This window comes from Dermacentor variabilis, chromosome 1, assembly GCF_050947875.1.
Source record: "Dermacentor variabilis isolate Ectoservices chromosome 1, ASM5094787v1, whole genome shotgun sequence".
NCBI lineage: Eukaryota > Metazoa > Arthropoda > Arachnida > Ixodida > Ixodidae > Dermacentor > Dermacentor variabilis.
This window is the reverse complement of record NC_134568.1, coordinates 150,850,487-150,872,586: the sequence shown is the minus strand read 5'-3', so window position 1 is coordinate 150,872,586 and position 22,100 is coordinate 150,850,487. Positions and strand designations below refer to the sequence as shown.

The window sequence follows — 22,100 nt, the reverse complement described above, 5'->3', positions numbered from 1 at the left end:
TGTAGTGTCATACTACTGTTAGACTGCTATTGCCATGCCATATGTGCCTTATGTTTGCTTGCAGCTTCATGATTAGCAACCTCCTCTGTGTGTTTGGCAGTTGCATATAGTCTCCTGGCCTAATTGTTTGCCCCCATATTCCACGGTATGGGCCTGTTGTGTTTCAAGTTCAGGCACTCCCGAGGTTGTGTTTCTGAAGGGAGGGGTAGTCATCTTTGCATCTCATATGCTAGCTGGCATAGTATCTTGGGACGAGGTTCTGAGCTCTTGAGACAAAGAATTTGTGCTGCAGGCTGCAACTCTACTGTCTAGGTGCTTGTTCGTTAGCTCTTTCTCATAGAGGTCTTCAAGCATGGTAAAGTTGGAAAGACCTGTTATTACTACCCGATGCCTGTATTCGATGAGTTGTCTTTTTTGTGTGCTGCTGGTAATTCATACCGTACCATACCTTGGACACAAGCACAGCATCTGCGATTTTCTATAGTATCCACTTGTCCACCCCCATTATTTCGAGATTATTATTTTCACCAGGTGTGGAAGTTGCGTCCAGGCATTGCATAATTGTTTCATCCACGTGCTGGCTCTGCCGTCATGGGCTTACACTAGCTGAGGATTTGTGGATGTTGACTTGTGGGCATATTTGTCCAGCTATGTGGATCACAATGTGCAATCTGGGGTAGTTCTTGATTCCAGTTTTTCTTTTTTTTCCGACGTTGATATGAGCTGACTTATCAGAAAGCGAGAGGCCAGACTGGCCAAGAAAGTTTGCAGTGTTGTCGAGGGCTTGTTGCATCATTCTTGATTTCTGTATAAGATAGCTTTCCCATAGACTGTAATACACAATGGGCTGTAGTGTTTCTTGTAGTATGCCCGTGTTGTTGGTGTGTGTGGGCCAAATGTACCTCCAACTCTCACCTGGAATTTTCTGCCTTTCAGAAAGTTACCGTTTAAGTGCTCTACCAGAAATGTTTTTGCTCATCATTCCTCTTATTAGAGCAGCATGAGGTACTGCTGTTAAAAGCCTCTTCACTCTCAATTCTTTCATAAGCGGTATTACACAATGTCCTGCAGTAAAGTTTCTGCTGCTTATGGCCCACTCATATCTGCCAGAATGGACAACTCTTGAAAAAGGTTTTCTTTGTGATATGTGTGCGACATATATGTAGTATGAGCATTCATGCCTTGACATTATACATCTGTAGAACCAGCTTCCTGACAGAGTACTTGCTATACCTGATCATGCTTATTTGTGCAGTGCTGTTGAACAATACATATTGATGCAATGAATATTTACACACTCGAATTATCACGAAACATGGTTGTTTTACAATTCTGCCCTTTGCTTTCTATTGGTGTTAGATTTTGCATAAGCATGCCCCCTATGCAATAGTATTTTGAAGTGTAAGGGTTCAATAAAAGGTGATGAACTAAGTCTAAGTGCAAGAGCTTTTTTTATCACCTATGACTCCCATCGAAATGCGACTTCCATGGCTGGCAAAACAACCCCTCGCCTTGTGTTAGCAGCAGAATGCTATAGCCACAGTGGCAGGTGAACAAATTGAAGAACAATATTTCTGTCGATAATTTTTTTTCTTGCCTGTATGTAAGTAAAGTTTGCAATAAGTTTGTCATTGCAAAAAAGCCCAGTTTGTGTTCTTTTATTGAATAAACCACATATTGTGCATAATTGAAATGCAGAAATTTGTTCTAAAATCCTCGGGTTATATATGTTCTTGCAAGTAGCATGGTATTTAATTACTTATAAAGATAGTAATCGCAGCCGATATCGTTATATGGTTTTACACACTAATATATGTGATCACAAACTTATTAGAAACTTACTAGAAACATGTAAGGCATGAATGTTTCTGCACACTTAATCAGCCGTGAACGTGCAAGAACTGCTTGTACTGGCTGACTTCACTGCACAGTTTTGATTTACTTTTCTTCAGCGTCTCGTTTTATACTGTTTTATCCCCACAAGAACAGGCCGTTTGCCTACTTTTCGCATTGTTGCACGAGTTCTATATGATTGTGCAGGAGGGTACGTTGTCGCTGTGCCACTATAGCAAGCAAGTTACTTAATCTACTAGCTGTACAGTTAATTACCTTGCAGAGCAAGTGTTCACACAGATGCAGTAAGGATACAAAGTCCGCAACATAGTCAATGTTTATTGGTTTCTGTGCAAGAAAAAAAATTATCCAGAGAAGAGGTGCAACTTAACGTGCATGTCATGGTTTATTCAAGCCACGGATTTAATGCTAACGTAGCAAATTCATTACGATAGCCTACACTTTCGCTCTGTCAAATTTAATAAGAGGCAAGATAAGCTTTCAAGATGCATCAGGAAATTCATGCTTGAAAACCGACAAGAAAATGCAATTGAACGGTACCGCGTTCAGCGCAACGTTGAAACTTCGGGTACTTTGCTGTCTTGTCATTTGCCCTTGCCAAGGTTGAAATAATTCAAGCTGCTCCGTAAGCGCGATTTCTGCATGCTACTCAGCAAAAGAAAATTGTGACGACCTCGTCGTCTGCTGGGGATCGAACACCTCCTAGCACTGACAACTCGCAAGGCGTACGAAGCAAACGTGAAAATGCACTTCATTTGCTGTGTAGTGTGTCAACAAACGCATAGAAATCGGAGAATGCAATCTGCGGTACAAGTTTTTTATTCTTTCTTCGCGTACGTACCGAATTCGACGATCCACGTCTCCGCGCATTGCACTTGTGCGAGACGCCATTTTCCAAAATAAACCGGCGAAATAGCTCCGTTGACAGCTCTCCGCGCAATTTCGACGGAAAATCGCAGCGATCGGTGCGACGGTGCGACTGTGCGACCAACCGGTTGGTCGCAGCCGAAAATCGGGGGGTCGGCACTGCGACTGCGATTTTCATCGCAAACGACGGAAATCGCACTTCCGGTGCGACGAAAATCGCATCATGTGAAACAGGCTTAACGCGGTGGCCGCTCATAGAGAGTCAAAAATAAAGCCATCCGCTCAAAAGTAACCCGAATAATGACTATATACTATAGCAATCGTGTCTTAGGAATGCAATTGTGGGGTTTTCTCTATATTCTTCGATTTTTATTCTGTATCCCTTTAAGGAACACCACGGTGCCAAAATTAATCCGGAGTTCGCCATTACGGGCTGCCTCATAATCCGATTGGGGTTTTGGCATGTACTGCCCCATAATCCAGTTAAAGTTTAATGCTTCTCCGACGATGCGATGTGCCATGTGAGATAATGACAATGCTCAACCCTCTCAGAGTTTATGAAATATGGCGCACAACGACGCCTCAAGCAAACACCTCTCCCTTACTACGCAGACAAACAGCAATGGTGCACGCAAAGTAACGTTTAACATCAACTGTCCACTGTCGTGTTGACAAAACGTTGAAGAAATTAAACATTCGCCCTCAACATCACTGCTAATTATCTTTACTCAAAGCAAACAGCACAACAAGCTTCGCTTGCATCGATTCCCACAGTGCGTAGAATGTGCATTTTTTTTTCATTTAAAGAGTTCGCTGCTATCAGCAATGGCACCGACTCCGCTTTTATAATCCTCGCGATTGGTTTCGAAGCTCGAAACGCAGAGCGCGTTGCATAATGCCGGTTCCCGAAAGTCAGCTTCGCCGCAATACAGCAGTGTTACGCGGTAAAGCATGGGCGAAGTATTGCGGTGAAGCTTAACAAGCGTGGGAAGGGGCAATTGTCACGAGACAGAGTATGTATTCTTTAATTACACACGCGTGCACCCGCTGTCTCATGTCTCAGTACGAGCACCGATATGTCAAATAGATGTACTGGCAGGCCTTTGAAGCTTTTTCGGACGGGCTTTAGGCGGTTTCAGCCCTTCACTCGTTCCGTACCGCGGCCATTGTTCATCGTTATCCGGATAACGATGATTTGAAACGCCGCTTTCGAGACCTTCCGCCCCGTTCACGGACGCACTGCGCTATAGGATGTGAAGGAGGAGAACTATATTAATTTTTGTAAGCAGTTTGCTTCTTCCTACAAGGAAGTGATTTTTGAACGCGCTTTGAAGTTTCGTGATCGTCAAAGTCGAAAGCAAAAATGACCGCCCGCTATGGGATATTTGAAACGCCGCTTTCGAGACCTTCCGCGCCGCTCATCGACAAACTTCGTCATCGAACGTGAAGGAGAACTGTATTTTTGTTTTCTAAGCAGTTCGATTTTTCCCCAAGAGGCGGTAATTCTTGAACGCGCTCCGAAGTTTCGCGATCGTCAAAGTAGGAAGCATAAATGGCTGCCCCCGGGAGCGGCGGGCGTGCTTCGAAAGATCGCAGATCTCGCGATTCCGCTGCGTCTGCGGCTCATTTTGTTGATGGATCGAGCAGCAGCTAATCTGAGGATGCTGCCTTTTCGTCGGTCTTAACTCTGAGAGCGATGACGACGCAAACTAGCCCGGAACGTCGGGGGCCGCACTCCGGCACGCCGAACTGTAGCGCTTGCAGTTAAATTTTTGTAGTGGAATACCTGTTCAATAAAAAAAAATATTGATTTTTTTCGCAGATAGCTCCTATTAAAAGGCAATACATTTCGTATATCTCATAATTTTTGTTAGAAATTTGTCTTAATAGATACAAACGTGTCTTTACAAATTTTGTTCAATGTTATCCCAAAATCTTGATTCTTGCAAGTTATATTTTTTTATGAGATATATCTCGTTAACAAAGCTTTTATACGTGAAAAGTGCATTCATTCTGCTTTTTATGTATTCCATAACATATTCAGTGCAGTAGTTCCTTTAGAAAGATATATCTGGCGTAACCTACAAAAAACACCTATTTTCACCATGGTAGCGAAACAGTTAAAAACAGTAAAAGACATGCATTCATTTTTCCGGACTTTTTCGCGGCCCCTAGGGAGTCCGAAAAATCGGACGTTGACTGTACAAATGACCAACAGGATGCTTCAAATGGTCCTTGGGGCGAACGCGTGGCGGAAGGAGAACGAGGACAGGAAGGACCCACGCATTGAACAATGAACGGGGAAGGAAGCTTGCCGTCGCTTCTTTAAAGGAGCTTAAGCTCAACAAACAAGGGGTTGGCTGACGCCGAGATGCAGGTGTCCCTCATCCAAACCAAAATAAACTCTTTAAAGCAGTGAAACGCAACACTGAGACGTTGTGCACGGGCTGAGAGTATGTCCTCATAGTTGAGGTTGACTTTCCAGCTACTAAGAAAAAATACTTGTGACAAAGTTCGGGCCTCATATGCTTACTATCGGTTGATAGAAATAGCTCATATTCGAAAATATTTGCATCTGTATGCATCTCTTTTTATTCGTATTTGAAAATGTTCGACTCGATTTGCAATGGGCTTTACCATTTTTTTTTTCGAAGATATTTTATTCGCTGTGCATTTTGCTAACCCCTCCTTTCTGTTTTCTTTTTAAATAAAATAAACACTACTCCTTACTATTCAAACTGGATTAAGTCATTTTTTTATTTTTTAACATGCTTACTAGACAGTGACAGTATCGGGCGACATAGTGTCAGCCCGTCTTGACATAAAACAAAGTTCTGTGTCACTCGGGCAATTTTACAAAGGCACTCAGGGAAAAACCTGAAAGCTCGTTGAATTTGGGAATGTCAACTTGGTAGACAGAAAAGGAAAACTAAGTATGTTTCTTCATGCGCGTTTCACGTATAAAGGAACATGCATGTCATGAGACTGTCTCTTGCTTATGAAATTTTCAACCCCTGCAGGAAAACGCATAACCTCATGTCGTTTGGTCTGACCTGATTTACATAGAAGCAACGCCGGAAACTATACTGACATCCGGATAGGCACGTTCGAGGTGGCTGGATGGAGACGGGCTGGGAGGTGGCACCGAGGGAGCAGTGGATTTATTCCCTTCTTCCTTTGGTGACCAGCGAATGCACGCAGTAGCAGCGGGAGAGTATTTTGCTCTTGTATTCTTCGAGGCGAGGAGCAAGCTTAAGAACACGATTGTGCCCCTGGCCGATTAATTTTTTCGTGTGTCATATTGGGTTTGTAAGATAAATTTTGCTAATAAACAATTATTTTTCTGCGCTAACTTCTATACGGAAGGGATGTGTAGGTGTGACCTGTGTATATGGATACTTGGCGTAATGCTATAGTAGCAGATTTTTTTTTTAAAAGCCTATTAGAGCAGCGAACTTGCTGTTTGTGCAGATGGATTGCACTGGGAAGAGGACATAAATGCTGGAACCGAGTGCCTACCAGGTGACCAATTAAGAAAAATTCATTTTCTTTATTGTGTGGACTTTGACGCTGTAAGTGCATAACGCTCGAGGAACGCCTGAAGGACAACCCCATAACGTTTAACGGGAGCGCCCTGTGTGACAGATTGCGTCGTGATTTTCAATGTCGACGCGTCGCTGCAGATTGCGGTCGACGTTTCGCCTTCGTCCAAGCCGGCGAGTCGACGTCGTTTGCATTGCAGCGCCGACCGCAATCGGTTACGGCACGCCGACATTCAAAACGATGACGCGAATTTCGTCACGTGGCGATGCCGTTGTGTCCTGACGGCGTCGCACTCACCTATCGCGACTCGGTACTGGCTCTGGTGAACAGGTTGCACGGATTCGTCTGTGACAATGAAGAATCTTCAAATTGATGTTTGGTTGCTTTGAGATTGGCTTGAAGAGGAACCCATTGCATGGCTTCGCAGAGCCCTTTCCGATGGCGAGTGTGAGAGTGGTTTGTGGCGGGTGCCTTTCGCTCTAACCTCTATAACTTTTTTCGCTGTATCGCTGTCTAGTTTCGCAAAGTTTCGTAAGGGTTGCCAGCACACTGTTGTACACAGTATCACACATTCGCGGTGGTGCGCGAACAGGCCGCATCGCACTGCTATGCAGAGGGTGTAGCCGGGCCGAGTGATTTACGAAGGTGTATGGCCGAGATAACGTTCTAATAAATGCCCCGAACTTAGCCCGCTAGCCGGACCAGGTGCTTGCTGTCGAAACAGCATGAACCCAGGCGGAGTTGGGCCCAGGCGTCCTCCGTGCTTACAGTGTGGCCATCGTTCCTGCTCAAGTTTCTCTCTCCGTGTTTTATCAGAGAACTATGCGAGGAAATGAGAAGAGCGGACATTTACCAGACTTACTAGGCATTTCCTTACCGGCATGTGCCGTGTAGCCTGATTTTGCTAATAGAGTACGACGCCGACTACAACGTCTTTATAAAGCGTTACTGATGTAAAAGGTGAAATTTAGGTCTCTAGTTTCTTTGTGCACTTCATGAAATGGTTCACTCCAGTGCAGAACGAGTCGCGAACTCTCGGCACGAAGCCTGCACTACCTCTTCCGCAAGTGCTGGGGATGTTGTGACCTCGTTCTGCGCGCAGTCTGCACTGTGTAAAACGAATGGTTACGTGCAGATGTTGCACCGATGAAACGAATAGCTAAATGCTGCAGTGCATCCTTAACTGGCGCAGACACCCGTGTATCAGACACTCGATCGTTATCACGTCTTATTCAATATTCTCACACTCAGAAGATCGCAACAATTGACGTCGAGTAACATGCCTTGCCGCAACATTTCACCGCTTTTCTTTTGCCTCATGTGTTCACCTTCAAGCTGCATGTAGGAGCTTTGATGACCTGTTCTTCGAGCCAGCCGGCTACCTCCAGTTTCTGATATCCGAGAACACAACCTGCGCCTCGTCAAGTTTCACATGTTGACAACTAGTGACAGTTTGTTTCAAAGGTGGCGCTGTGTAAGTGTTAGGCATAGGGAGCCTACACGCACCAGCGAGCCCGTTAGTATTACAGTTCTTCTGTATGCTTATACGACAGCTCTGTTGTGGTTTGTTGTTTAGCCGCGCGCAAGTGTCACGATAAGCACTCGATGAGGCAAAGGCTTCGTTGTGGTAATGTTCATGTACAGTTTGTTCGATTGATTTGCGTGCGCCGTGAGAGTAAGCGCTCATGCTTGCACAACGTCTGGAGGCTGAAAGACAGCTGCGCCGCGCCATATCTGAGGGACCGGGAACGCCATGCTCTCATGAAAACACGGCAGCGACAGGACACGAGCTCGGCGAGTCGACGAACGCCGGGTTGCCCGACCCGACAACAGCTAGGCAGCAAGAGTTGAACGTTGTCGGCGAGCAGCTGAGGCTACGCCGAAGTCTAGCTCTCTCCTGCGCCTGCTGCTTTGCGGCGCAGCAAGCGAACTCACAAAACAAATTCGTGATGCTCAAAAGACACCACGGATCGCAAACGAGTGTTCGCGTAGTGCCTACAGTCTCTCTCTGTCTCTCGCTATCTATCTATCTATCTATCTATCTATCTATCTATCTATCTATCTATCTATCTATCTATCTATCTATCTATCTGTCTATCTGTCTGTCTGTCTGTCTGTCTGTCTGTCTGTCTGTCTGTCTGTCTGTCTGTCTGCCTGTCTGTCTGTCTGTCTGTCTGTCTGTCTGTCTGTCTGTCTGTCTGTCTGTCTGTCTGTCTGTCTGTCTGTCTGTCTGTCTGTCTGTCTGTCTGTCTGTCTGTCTGTCTGTCTGTCTGTCTGTCTGTCTGTCTGTCTGTCTGTCTGTCTGTCTGTCTGTCTGTCTGTCTGTCTGTCTGTCTGTCTGTCTGTCTGTCTGTCTGTCTGTCTGTCTGTCTGTCTGTCTGTCTGTCTGTCTGTCTGTCTGTCTGTCTGTCTGTCTGTCTGTCTGTCTGTCTGTCTATCTATCTATCTATCTATCTATCTATCTATCTATCTATCTATCTATCTATCTATCTATCTATCTATCTATCTATCTATCTATCTATCTATCTATCTATCTATCACACACACACACACACACACACACACACACACACACACACACACACACACACACACACACACCAAAAAAAAACGCAGCACAAAGAAACTAGGGCAAGGCACATGAAGACTCAACACAGGACGGAAAAATACAAGGCAGTATGGAGACACAGCCTGTGTCACGTTTCTGCTATTTCTGAAAAATAAACATCATGCAAATTTGTCAGGCCGACAACTGTCGCAGGCCGTGCAGACGCAAAGTCGCATTAGATCACCGTAGGGTCTAGGCGACCTTACGGAAGCGGTCGACCGTCAAATCAACACTTCTGTGCCCGCCGCGGTAGCTTTGCGGTGATGGCATTGCTAGAGGTCGCGGATTTGATCCCGACCGCAGCAGCCGCATTTCGACGGGGTCGAAATAGAAAACACACGTGCACTTAGATTTTGGGACACGTTAAAGAACATTACGATGTCAAATTTTAATCCGGAGTCCGCCACTACGGCGCGCCTCATAATCCTATTGTGGTTTTGGCACACGTACAGTCCCATAATCCAATTCAAGTTTAATACTTCTGCCACGATGCGATGTGCCATGTGAGGCAATGACAATGCTCAACCCTCTCACAGGTTATGAAATATGGCGCACAACGCCGCCTCAAGCAAACACCTTTCCCTGTGTGTTCTGTATACTACGCAGAAAAACAGCAGTGGTGTACGCAAGGGAACGTTTAACATCAACTCACCACGCTCGTATTGGACTAAACATAGAAGAAATTTAACATTCGCCAAAATCACCGCTAGTTACTGTAAATCAACGCAAACAGCTCGGAAAGCTTCGCTTACATCGATTCCAACAGTGCGTGGAATCCGCATAATTATTTTCACTGCCACTTTTCTCACGGAGTACGAACCAGCTCGCCGATATCAAGGTGTCGTTTTCTTTCGGTAGCCATCAGAAAGTGCCACTGAGCAGGAAAAAAAAAAGACAAAGGATACCTGTCCCCGGCGGGTTTCAAACGTAAGACTTTTCAGTCATCCATAGCTGCAGGTATTCTAAGCACCACTGAAATGACGGAATGATAAAGGCATGTTACGGCATCTCGAAGCACGCGCGGCGAGGCAAACGTCGACTCGCCACTTTGCGGATGCGCTCGCCCCGGATAAGCGTGGCTTTGCAAGCACCGGAACGCTGTGCGCGACAGTGAAGAGGCACGCTTATTTCCGTGTGCAGCCATATTTCTCGTGTAGTGAATAACAAAGCTGAAACATTCGTCAGAAGGAATGTCAGTCAAGAGCAGTCTATTATGCACATAGTAATATGACGTTGGCTTATATTCGAAGTCACGTAAACGTGATGTGCAGCGCTTATGTAAACGCATAAATCAGAACAGGCGGGAATTCTCCCGGGCTATTGACGTTGCTGCTCGTTCACTTTCAAAAGCGAAAGGTCCCATTGTTTGTGTGTTTGTTTTCTTTTACACGTTAGACTACAAAAAAAGTCCACTCACGCGGATATCGAACGTACTTCACATTACGTCAGTGCCAAAGATGTAAGCATCCACGACATAGCGCGTTGATTTACACATTTTGGTAAGCGCGCTATTTGCGTAGCGGCCACTTGGCTGCTAAGTATACCGGCCCGAGCATTGCAGACATGGCTGCTATACCGCACCTCCGCCTCTTCCCTCGCCGCGATGTTCCTGCCATGGCCGCTCGATGGAGAAACAGTGGGCGTTCTTTCGTGGCGGCAGTGGTGCCGCTGTCCCACATTACCCGTTCCTTCGCAAAGATGATGCCGTTGACCATCGACCATTTCCAGTGATGACACGGCTTTCTCCTTCCGGCTGGATTTACCTCGCCGCTACGTGAAGTCTGGTATTGTATCCGCGCCACGAGCTTCCTCGTAGTCAGGCAGAGGTCTAGCGGCAACCCACAGGTGTTGCCTTAACCTGGTTGTATTCTTGCCGAAAGCAGCTGGTCCTGCAAGTAACACCTTTTAAATTATACTTCACAAGTTAATGTGTTGGAGTACAGGCACTTTCATGGTCTTCCCATCGCCAAGTGCTTCCACGTTTCTTCTTCTGGAAAACATCTGCCAGCCGGCCCATGTACATTAAATTTTCCAAGTGCATGCGTTGCGCAGAGCAGGAATTTAATAGGGAACTGTGTGTAACCCTGTGGTTTAACGTCGAAAAAGTGGGGTTCAAATCGATCTCATGGGCAAACTGAGAGATACGGAGATAAAATTTGGCATAGCGATAGTTAAAAGATTCGCGAAATTAGATTAGCTTGGCCATAATTGCTAGAAACGGGTGTTTGTAACGTCACGATGCACGCTCAATGTGCACGCGGTAGGTCGGTCTGATGAGCAAACAAAATGAATATGGAGATCAGTATTTGGCATGGGGAGAGTCGAAGAACTAAAGAGATTTGAACAATTTCAAAGTCATGGAATAGCTTATGTAGTCAAAATTTCTAAATATATATATACACACACACACGATACCCTTCGTTTTTGTGAGCGGACGAGATGGTGAAATCTGAGGTAAATGCAAGTTTCCTCCAATAAATGCATTTGCGCGAGCACTTCGCCACGCGCTGTGCCGCTTGTCATTCCTTGTGACAACTGTTAAACGTTTATTATTTTTGATCACGCAAACAATCATGTTGCACGCACAAAGAAATCTGTTTTTTCACTCTCGTGAATAGCGTTTCTGTGCTTGCAGCATCTGTTTTTTCATCACATGACGTTGCTTTTTCACTGTACAGCGCGTAGCATTCCAAATCTTGCAACGCGGGAATGTAATCCTTATTTACTTTTCACTGTCGCTCACAGCGTGCAATACTTGCAACGCGAGCCAGGCTGTTGCGAGTGAGCACGCGTTGAGCGAGGGTTTAAGCTGCCCGATGCCTCCGTTACAATTCAGCAGCTGGCGACGCTTTTTTCTCGCTGATGCTGCAGCCGCTTGAACCTCCGTCATGTGACAAACTTCTTGTAGGGCATCCTGGTTCGTGATGCATTTGCAGCCACTTGCCTCTTATCTGCAAGCCGGAATGCCTGCAGGCTGCTAGTGTCCCTGTATAAGTTGTGTAAGAAGCGTATACAAACACGCTTTACTACACCATGGGTAATGCGTGCCAGCTATTAAAAGCGAAGCTTTTGTTTGCGAACCTCGCCGGGTTTTCGTGGCCGTGGGCGCTGCGTGGCTATTCTCTAGCCGAAAAGGCAACCAATCACAGCGGAGGACGCCCGCGACATCGCCGCTGGGTTCCTTGCACCACCACCAGATAGCGCTCGTCTTCGCGAGATCAGGATGTCATAGAACGCTAGAACATAGAACGTGTAGTTATAAAGCGCGATACACGGAGGAAGATGTATGTACTTGCTGCGGTAAAGCTAGGGAAATGATGGAATATGTTTTATCAGAACGTGAGGATAACTTTCCAGCTGTCGGTTTAGGCACCTCTGACCTCCTTGAAGCCCTTGGGTTCAGGGACAGCAGGGGGGAAGTAAACATGTCCGCAATAGAGATTAGTTAGAGGAGATAGGAAGTATGGTGGCAGAAAGGTAGGGAAACCAGAAACAACGGAGGCGTACAAAAACAAAGTTCACAATAGGGGTTCAGAAAGCTTGATGCTGGGAATTCTTTTTTTTTTTTCTAGAGATAGGTAAAACAGGCAAACGAAAAACGAGCTTGGTAGCGCAACCAACTGCCCCGTTTCAAAGGGCACGCTCATAGCATCCATCCGCGGCGGCGGTGGCCATGTGGAAGAAAGTCGCAGTTTCGCTCGATAGGTGAAGCATCGATTGCGATAGCAAATTAGTAGACAGCTATACTAAGTAAGGATGGTAGTTTTATCGGCCGTATAAACTTGCAAACGTTCGCTTGCTAAGTTAACTAGCATGGTGTATCACGCGCGCACAAGCAAACATGAACGCATCCCACTCGATGACCGCGCACACCCGCTGTCAAAATGCTGTTTTGAGAAGGCGCGGCAGCAGCATTCGTGCCGCCTCTTGCTTAAAAGCGAACTAAGCGGCGAGAACACAGCGCACACGAAGCTATCAGTACTTGGCGCACTCTGTCCCCATTGCAGATGGCCTTCAATATAGAGCCCGCGTGGCCGCACCATACGCGGCCGCCGCCAGCGGCCAAAGTAACCCCCCTCCTTCCCCTCCCCCGGTGCCTTTCGCGTGACGGCAGACGGCGCGCTTCCTCCTCGCTTTCCTCTCTTGCGAGCGCGAGATTGAACCATCTTCGGCTCACCCTCGCACGCTTGCACTCGCACATACAGCATACGGCGCGCGGCGACGATGTTATCGCCCTTCGACTTTATACGGAACGTCATGGCGATGGGAGAAATGGGCCTGGAGTGTCCATATTGTTACGCGAACGAAGGATTAAGAACGGGAGATTATTTACAAAGTATATTTACTAAGGATAACTGCAGCGCTGGCGAGTTCAGCCGACAGCTCGAGAGCCAGAGAGCGTTCGCCGTCTTCGTCGGGGCGCCCGCGTGCATCGTCCACAAGAAACACGCAATATGCATGTATCATTATCCCCGGCGGCAGAAGCACCGTCCTGGGGTGTCTAAATGTCGATGATAACAGGAGAGTAATATGGTTTGAGGCGTGCGACGTGCACACAGTCAATGGAATTAGGGGCAGATGAGGCACTGGTACTGACTGGGGCGATTTCGTACGTAACTAGAGTCACGGCATGGCAGCACTCAATATGGGCCTGTGTACCGAGACAGGAGTTTTTCTGACAGGCCAACGTGACGAGTCTGGGACCACAGGAGTGCCAGAGATCCAGGCGAAAAGTGGACGTCTCTGTGTTGGCGATCGTACAAACGCCGTTGCTTCTCTTGGGAGGTCAGGAGGCGAGCGCGGGCAATTTCGCGTGCTTGGGATGCCTTCGTGATGGCGTCAAGGGCACACTCGCTGGTCTCAGCTGCGGCGGATGGAAGGGATGCGTCCAGTGGCAATGTGAGTTCTCGGCGGAACAACAGAAAGAACGGGGAATAACCGGCAGTGTCGTGACGCGAAGAATTATATGCAAAAGTGACATAGCGTAGGGCAAGGTCCCAATCAGGTATGGTCGGACGAGACGTACTTTGCAAGCATGTCTGTTGAGGTGCGATTCAGACGCTCCGTGAGACCATTAGTCTGTGGATGGTAAGACGTGGATAGAGGGAAAGGGTCAAGTAAGTCCAAGCCAACGCGAAAGAATGGCTCCAAAGGAATGTTGAGTGTTTGAAGGCACCCGTCAGTGAGCGTCGATTGTGTTTTTCGGCGCTGGTATTTTTCACACGCCGCAATGTATTTCCGGACGGAGCGGGCAAGGCCTGGCCAAAAGAAGCGTCGGCGAATCCGGTCGTAGGTGCGGGAGATACCAAGGTGACCTGCTGTTGGTAAATCGTGAAGTTCTTGGAGAACAGCTGACCGGAGGTGCTTAGGAATGACGAGGAGTAGGGCAGGACCGTCGGGGCGTACATTAAAAAAAAAGTTAAGGGGTTCTACGTGCCAAAACCACTTTCTGATTATGAGGCACGCCGTAGTGGAGGACTCCGGAAATTTCGACCACCCGCGGTTCTTTAACGTGCACCTAAATCTAATCACACGGGTGTTTTCGCATGTTGCCCCCATCGAAATGCGGCCGCCGTGGCCGGGATTCGATCCCGCGATCTCGTGCTAAGCAGCCCAACACCATAGCCACTGAGCAACCCCGGTGGGTGGGGCGTACATCGTCCCACCCACCGGCCCCTTTTTCGGCCCTAGGGAGTCCGAAAAATCGGATGTTGATGTACAACTGACCAAGAAGATGCTTCAAATGGTCCGTGAGGCAAACGCGCAGCGGAACGAGGACGAGAACAGAAGGGACCGTCGCATTGAGGAATGATCGGGAAAGGAACTGTGCCGCCTCTTCACTGAAAGAGCTTGAGCTCAAAAAGCAAAGTGTTGGCTGACGCCGAGATGCAGGTGACCCTCATCCAAACCAAAATAAACTCTTTAAAGGAGTGAGACGTAACACTAAAGCCCAGACCACACGTACGCTTGCGGACGCGCGCAAGCTCGCGTTCACGCGCCCACGCATGCGCACACGGTGCGGCATGGCTCATACGCGTCGAAACGCGGCGTGATCTCGGGGAACAGCTCCTCTCTGTTATCGCGCGCTTGGGTTGCCTCGCGTCGGCGCGCCTGGCTACGCAGCTACGGCGCGGAGCGTTCTACTCTCGATGAAGCAGATTTATATCGTGCAAGAATGTGGTTCTTCCTTCCTTTTTGCACTGATCTAACAGATATAAAAATATAACAATTACGTTTATAAATATCGAAGCATCTTGAAACGCTGTCAGTAACAAAGTACGAAGCGGCGCCTGCCTAGGCGTCTGTGAGTGAGCCCAGTGAGCGCGCGCTGTCGCGCGTCTTTGTGGATGCAAACCACCATTCCTCGCGAGGCGCGGCAGGCGCTAGGCGCGCGGACGCGAGCTAGCGCGCGTCCGCAAGCGTACGTGTGGTCTCGGCTTAAGGCGTTGTGCACGGGCTGAGAGTATGTCAGGGCGGTTGAGGTTGACGTACCAGCTGTTTAGAGAGAATCTCACTTGGGACAGCGTTCGGGCCTAATACCAATAAGCTCGCTATTAGTTGGTAGAAATAGCTCATTTTCGAAAATATTCGTATTTTATTCGTATTCGTATTTAAAGATGTTCGACTCGATTTGCAATGGTCTTTACCATTTTTTAAAGATATTATATTCGCTGTGCATTTTACTAACCCCTCCCTTCAGTTTTCTATTTTGAGTAAAATAAACACTACTCACTATTCAAACTGGATTAAGTCGTCTTTTTTATTTGTTAACATGCTTAGTAGAGAGTAACAGCGTCGAGTGGGGGGGGGGGGGGACATGGTGTCCAGCCCGTTTTGACATAAAACAAAGTTCTGTATCACTCAGGGAATCTTGCAAAGGCACTTAGGGAAAATCTCGAAAACTCGGGGAATTTGAAAATGTCAATTTGGTAGACACCCTGTAGGTGCCCATGAGTGACGTAATTGCTTGTGCCCTGCAGGTGGGCGAGCATCAAGCGAGCGTCGTTATCAAGCCGCGATCTCTGTCTCTTCGTGGTCGCTCGACTGTGAGATGCAAGCAGTCACGTCTCTCATGGGCGTTACGGTCGCGCTGTTCAGTTTCGCTCTTGTGCATAAAATTGGCTAGACTTCATTACGCTGTGAAAGTTAGCAGCGTCAACTCTGGTAGGCAAGAGGGGCGCTGCTTCAAATCTTTGCAGCGCTGCCAATTTGCAGACTTTGAAAATTTTGGAGCGAATTTCATTGGGCAGTGACCATGCACGTAAAGACAGGTCTGTAATTGCGCTGTGTATCTCGGTTATCGCACTTGTCAGAGCCACAAGCAAACACGAAAGCGCTCTAAAATTTACTACGCACTGCCAAAGTAGAGCGCGGATTTTAGGTCAAAGTACCATTGACTCCTTGTCCTGTCAAAAAGAAAAAAAGAACGTTTGGGCTCAATCAGATCTTTTCCACGGCTGCGCACGAGCAGATTTCACGCGCGGGAGTATTCAGGGCCGTGTATTGTTACTTCTGGTGTGCGTAGTCAGCTCTGCGAGAAACATATAGCGCATGCCTGTTTTTGAAGAAGAGAAGGAAGGCCGCTTCAATGTGCATATGACAAAAGCTACAATGAAACTCGCGGCGCTTGATGCAACAACAGCGCTTTGCTGCCAAATATTCATAAACGCAGTTGCACGTTTAAAGCGAAGCTTTCTTTGCCTGTTGTCCCGACTTTCCGTCGCTGCTGTGGTCTTGCTGGCGCGCGTCGCTGGGTTTCTTGGAACACTCCCAGATGGCGCTTGCCTCTGCGCGTCCCGGCCGGCGTGTGCTGTGCTTGCTTTCCTATGCGACAAAAATTCAGGTGCTGGGCTGTGGAGGTCGCGTGTTGGGCTGTGATAGTGTAAACATTACAATCGTCCATAGGCTGAACAGAGCGCTTGGAGCTGGCGTCTCTGCCGGTAGCCATGGTGGTGAAGCATGCTGCACTGCCGAGTCCGTATGTAAAACGTCCGAACGCTCCTTTCTAGCAGCCGAACGTGCCAGACCTGACCCCTTGCTGTCCCCTTGCTAACCCCGTGCCAGTCCCCTTGCTGACTAGCCGTTGTTGAGGAAATTTTCTTCTGTACACATCTGCCACGATGCGATGTGCCATGTGAGGCAGTGATATTATTAACCGTGACGCACAACGCCTGAAGCGAACATGTCTCCCTGTGTGTTCTGTGGACTACGCAGACAAACAGCAGTGGTGCACGCAAGGTAACGTTTAACATCAACTCGCGACTCGTATTGGACTGAAAACTGAAGAAATTACACAATCGCCGCCAACATCACCGCAAATTATCGTCAATCAACATAAACAGCCTACAAATCTTCGCTTACATCGATTCCCACGGTGCGTAGGATCCGCATAGTATTTTATCTTCGGCATAATTCGCCTTGTACGTAAGGACGGATATGCCGACACTGCGCCCCGCTGTTTCATTTTTGGAAAACCAATGTCTGGAACATAAATTGTGCGATAAAAAATTACATTCTCGCGTTCGGTTGCATAGACAAGGAGCACCGGCGACGATTCTGCGACTCGAAATGATCAAAGCCGTCCCAGCAGCCGCGGACCTAGTGGTGCTGAGAGTAGCGCTGAAGCCAGGAGAGCGTAGCTGTTGCGGCTCTAAAGCCGGCTTCTCTGCTGAACACTTGCGAAGACTACGTGATGGCGCTCGGCGAATCGTGAAGCGATGGAAACCACACGCAACTCTTGTTCCCTGCGGGATCGTTTGCAGGTGCACTATCTGAGGACGTCATCTACCCAGACAGTACTGAATACATCGTGATGGGTGAGTTCCACTTGTCGGCATAGACGACTATTTTGCTGTGTTCAGCGCAAAATAGCCGTGCGAAATCCGGTTCCAATACGCATAGACATCAACCAAGATAGCCTCGAGAAGACAGCAGCGATGCAGGCCACTTTGCTGCCTAGTGAGCAGACGAGTGATGCAAAGGTGAGCCGCATGATAGAGTGTGGAGCTAAGGGAACGGACCGTGATCGTGTTCAGGGCCCATTGATGGGGCGGGGGCGTTGTGCTGACAGTCACCAGTCTTGCGGAAAGCGCTGCTTTCGAAATGTCACGCTCAGCCAGTAGTCAGACGTTAGACTGCTACCAGTCGTCTGGTATTGAATTGATTACGCAGCAGCGTAGCCTAACATAAAATGTGAAGCGACTTATTTCTACGAAATATTTGGAGAAAATTACTCGCAATTACTTTGTGGTTTACGTTGGTGTAAAAAAATCAGCAGTCTTCAGCGATTCATCGGGCTCTGAACTCGTTCACTGTGACAGAAGCTCACAGCGGACGCCATCATCTTCTCAAGAACTTTATTTGTGATGCGCACAATGTCGTATTCGTCCGCTGCAGGAGTATGCACAGCGTACTTAACCCCGTATACAAATTATCCTGCTTCCAACCGCACGTCGACGCAGGCCCGTGAGGTCGATCACCAGTGACCGTGGTGAGGGGTATTTTTCCTCCTTATGGGATGAGTGTGATGCTGAGGAAGAGGAAGTGGCTTGCTAGCGTGACGACGACGACGGCTAAATGAAGACGGCGTAATTGACAGTGTTGCCAACTTTTTTAGGCGTGTCGCTAAACCGAGACAATGACATCGCAAAATTTTCTTAATGCTTTGCTTTCAAGGAATGAAAGAAAGCAATCTGCTTAGACTAGTCCAAGCGTTCGTAATAAGCAGAATCGTATACATGATATCGTACCTACGGTGATACTCGCCAGAAAAATACAAATTAGACTACGTAATCAGGAAAATCTACAAGCGAGCAATCGGACTCTTCATCATCAGCATCAACAATAGACTACTGAAACTAGGTCTACACAATACACTGGATGGGCTAGTCGAGGTACATCGCATAGCACAATACGAACGCCCGTCCAAAACTAAAACAGGTAGGCTAATATTGGATCGCCTAGGTATAAGGTATCATACTCAACATGGTGTAATAGTAGATATACCCAGACACATCAGAGACATGATAACCGTCCTTACAATACCCAAGAATATGCATCCCACCTACCATCAGGGTAGGCGGGAAAGCAGAGCACGCGATATACAGAAGAAATTCGGTAACAGCAAGGACACCACATTTGTAGGCGCAGCTAGATAAGCGCGCCTACGTAGCAGTGGTGATAAATTGCGAGGGAAAATGCACGACGAGCGCATGCAGTCAACACGCCACACGTAGAAACCGCAAAGGAAATAGCTATCGCGCTTGCCATAGCACAAACACAAGCGGGCATGGCATGATCATGAGTTATTTCCAGACGGCAATACGAAACTTCGCCAATGGTCGAATCTCCCCGGAGGCACTACGACTCCTAAAATTAGCTAATAACCACGACAAAAAAGTCCATCTCATCTGGACACCCGCTCACACACTACCAGACGGTAGCAATGAGGCGGCGCACCGCCTGGCTCGAGAGCTTACGGACCGAGCCTCGGTTATTCCCGCCCCACCGACTACCGACGAGTGGGAGTGGGAAGATGGAATGACCAAATTTCAAGAAATTACACAACACCATAGATTGCAGAGGCGCACATTCCCGCCGCCGCACCCAAAATTAAGCAATAACCAGTCTGTCGAATGGCGGCAGTTACAAACCAGGTCCTATCCGAGTCCAACTATCGTGCACCTAACACACCCAGATTTATACACGAGTGACAAGTGCAGACATTGCGACTGTAGAGACACCCTGGAGCATATCCTACGGCAATGTACGGGTGTAATACATAATAACGGTGATTCAGCCTCAAACAGCGACAGCCTCCGCGCGCGCTGGCAATCTGCGTTGCTCACCTTGGACCTGCAGCACCAACTCTGGGCCGTCCAGCGAGCCGAAGAAGCCGCCAAGGGCCAACAACTCTTGGCTGAAACCTAGGCGAGGTCCAGGCCCACCCCACGAAACCGCAGAACATTCAGTAAAGTTACTTGAATGAATGAAGTCGCTAAAATTTTCGCTAATATTGACAAGTGAATTTTATATTATCTAGGTGTTGTCGCGGGTGGGGGGGGTGAGAAGTAACAATGTAGTATAGGCTAAAAATTAGATAACTCATCTTCTGAAACGTTTCTCGTTCGTCTAGTGTCCGTGCAGGTGCGGAATGAACAGTGAATTTATCAGTATGGCGTAGAGGAATTTTACTTTACTACAGTGTATAAAAACAATGCATAATGGCAGTTGAAATCCGGCGTTTACCGTCTTTATATTTAAATTGCAAGTCGAGCATTGTTCAAAACAACGTGGGCCACCTTATTCTCCTAGCACAAAGACACGTTTGGTCCACGTTATGCCTGCAAATTCTCTCGTTTTCGGCTTTGTGAAGTGAAAACTACATTATGCGACACGAGCTTGGCCATGTTGTCAACACGGTAATGACAACTGCGTGACCTTTATATAGGTCAAATATTACTTTGCCGCCCTTTGATCCACCTGAAAACTCCGTGCGTATACTGACTTCTCCGATAGCCGCGAGAAAGCGCTGAGTTCACATTCGCGTCAGTGAGCTCAGCCGCTCCGATGTGTGCGCCTTTCTACAGTTGTATGTGCTCACTTTTTCACCTGTACTGAGTTTTTAGATCTCGCCATAAAATGTATTTCATTAAGCTTTGGCAATTTACTGCTACGGATTTCTAATGTCGACCAATCAAACGTACTGGTGAACCTGCAGCACGCGCGACGGTAAGACCCATTGTAACCGCTTTTTATAACGAATAATAATAACAAAAACATATTGTGAACACAATGTGAAAGCTGTTTCCCTTGGTGCAATTAAGCGCAGCTTCTGACCTCCATGAGTGTAGAACATGTGCAGACTACGTTGCTTCATCATGGTCACAGAGCCCACGCGCCGTAGAGCCAATTTCGACCGCCCTTATGTGGCTTTTGAATAATAAAGCGCTTTCTAAAAGCATTTTTCGGAGCAACGTTTTTTAACTTAGACGTCGCTAAAATGTCGCCAAATTTCTGTCACGATGCAAAAAATAGTAGACAGGCGCTAAATAAAAAAAAATATTGCGAAGCAGAGCAAATTCAGTCGCTAAATCTGCCTACTAAGGTGCTAAATTCACAACACTAGTAATGGAAGGTACGACCAGATGGACTTATCAAACCGAGTCTCCAGCTCTTAATTCGCAGTAATGTATGACGCCAGTGGGTGAACGATGTGGAATCTGCCCTCTTCGGACACTCAGCCCAGGAAGTTTCGGCTGCCGAGACGAATTTGCCATTGCTAAGTATGCAAATTATTTTCCGTTTCTTAGTACGGACAAGTTCGATTATCGTATAGCGCCACTACCAGAGGCGCAAGTGCCATCCGCGGCATGCGAAACGCGACTGTCTTGAAAGGAGAAACGCTTGCAGCATGACACATTCCAGGCCTTTTGGCGTGGTTTAAAATAAACAAAAGAAAATAGAAAAATTAAGTGCCCTTCCTATCTCTGAAGAAGGATGACCAGCGAAGCTGTGAATGTAGGCCCCTTAATGCCTGCTTCACCTCCGCCACGGGTCGTCCCGGCATTGCACCAGTTTCGGGATCGGCCCAGGTATGAGGAGTGCTTAATGTCTGCTTCACCTCCGCCGCGGCTCGTCCCGGCATTGCACTACCTTCGGGACCGGCCCAAGTATGAGGAGCGCTTAACGTCTGCTTCACCTCCGCCGTCGGTCGACCCTGCATTGCACTACCTTCGGGGTCGGCCCACGCATGAAAAATTGTTGGTTTATGTCCACGGAAACGAGATCCGCCAGAACCTAGCCGTAAACAGCTTCGCTGTAAAAAAACAACCAATGTGATAGAAAGTAGAGTTTGAACTCGTATAGCTAAAGAAGGCTGCACTGTGTACAAAAATTGCGTTTGTACGCGACCATTGCGTCTAACATGCCACTGAACGTATTGTCTGTTAAGCAAACAAACAATGTAAAACGGCCGAAGCATTCAATCTCATCTATAGAACACACAGTGCTCATAAACAAATACATCAAGTCGTGCGCTTGGGCAGTAATATTCAGCTTTAGCGCTCAAATTGTCGCATTAATGTTTGTTTTTTAAACCGTGCTGAAAGGCTGATTCCTAGGCACATACGATCGGCGTCCCGCCAGTGGAATGTCGTCTGCTTTACTTGCAACGAACCTGCCACTAATGGCTGGGCTCGCTGCGTCGGATAAAGGTAAAAAATGACGA

The 22,100-nt window shown here is 47.5% G+C and overlaps 1 protein-coding gene across 4 annotated transcripts in view; it reads left to right on the top strand.

The window, feature by feature from the left end:
- The window catches only part of twin (CCR4-NOT transcription complex subunit 6-like twin), a 313,182-nt gene that overhangs the window by 95,647 nt on the left and 195,435 nt on the right, over positions 1 to 22,100 (top strand). For all 4 annotated transcript variants that reach the window (XM_075697646.1, XM_075697642.1, XM_075697635.1 and 1 more), the window contains 2 exons: positions 6,193 to 6,243; positions 17,635 to 17,688. In XM_075697646.1, the coding sequence (XP_075553761.1) occupies positions 6,193 to 6,243; positions 17,635 to 17,688 (105 nt within the window). The remainder of the gene's footprint in view (positions 1 to 6,192; positions 6,244 to 17,634; positions 17,689 to 22,100) is intronic.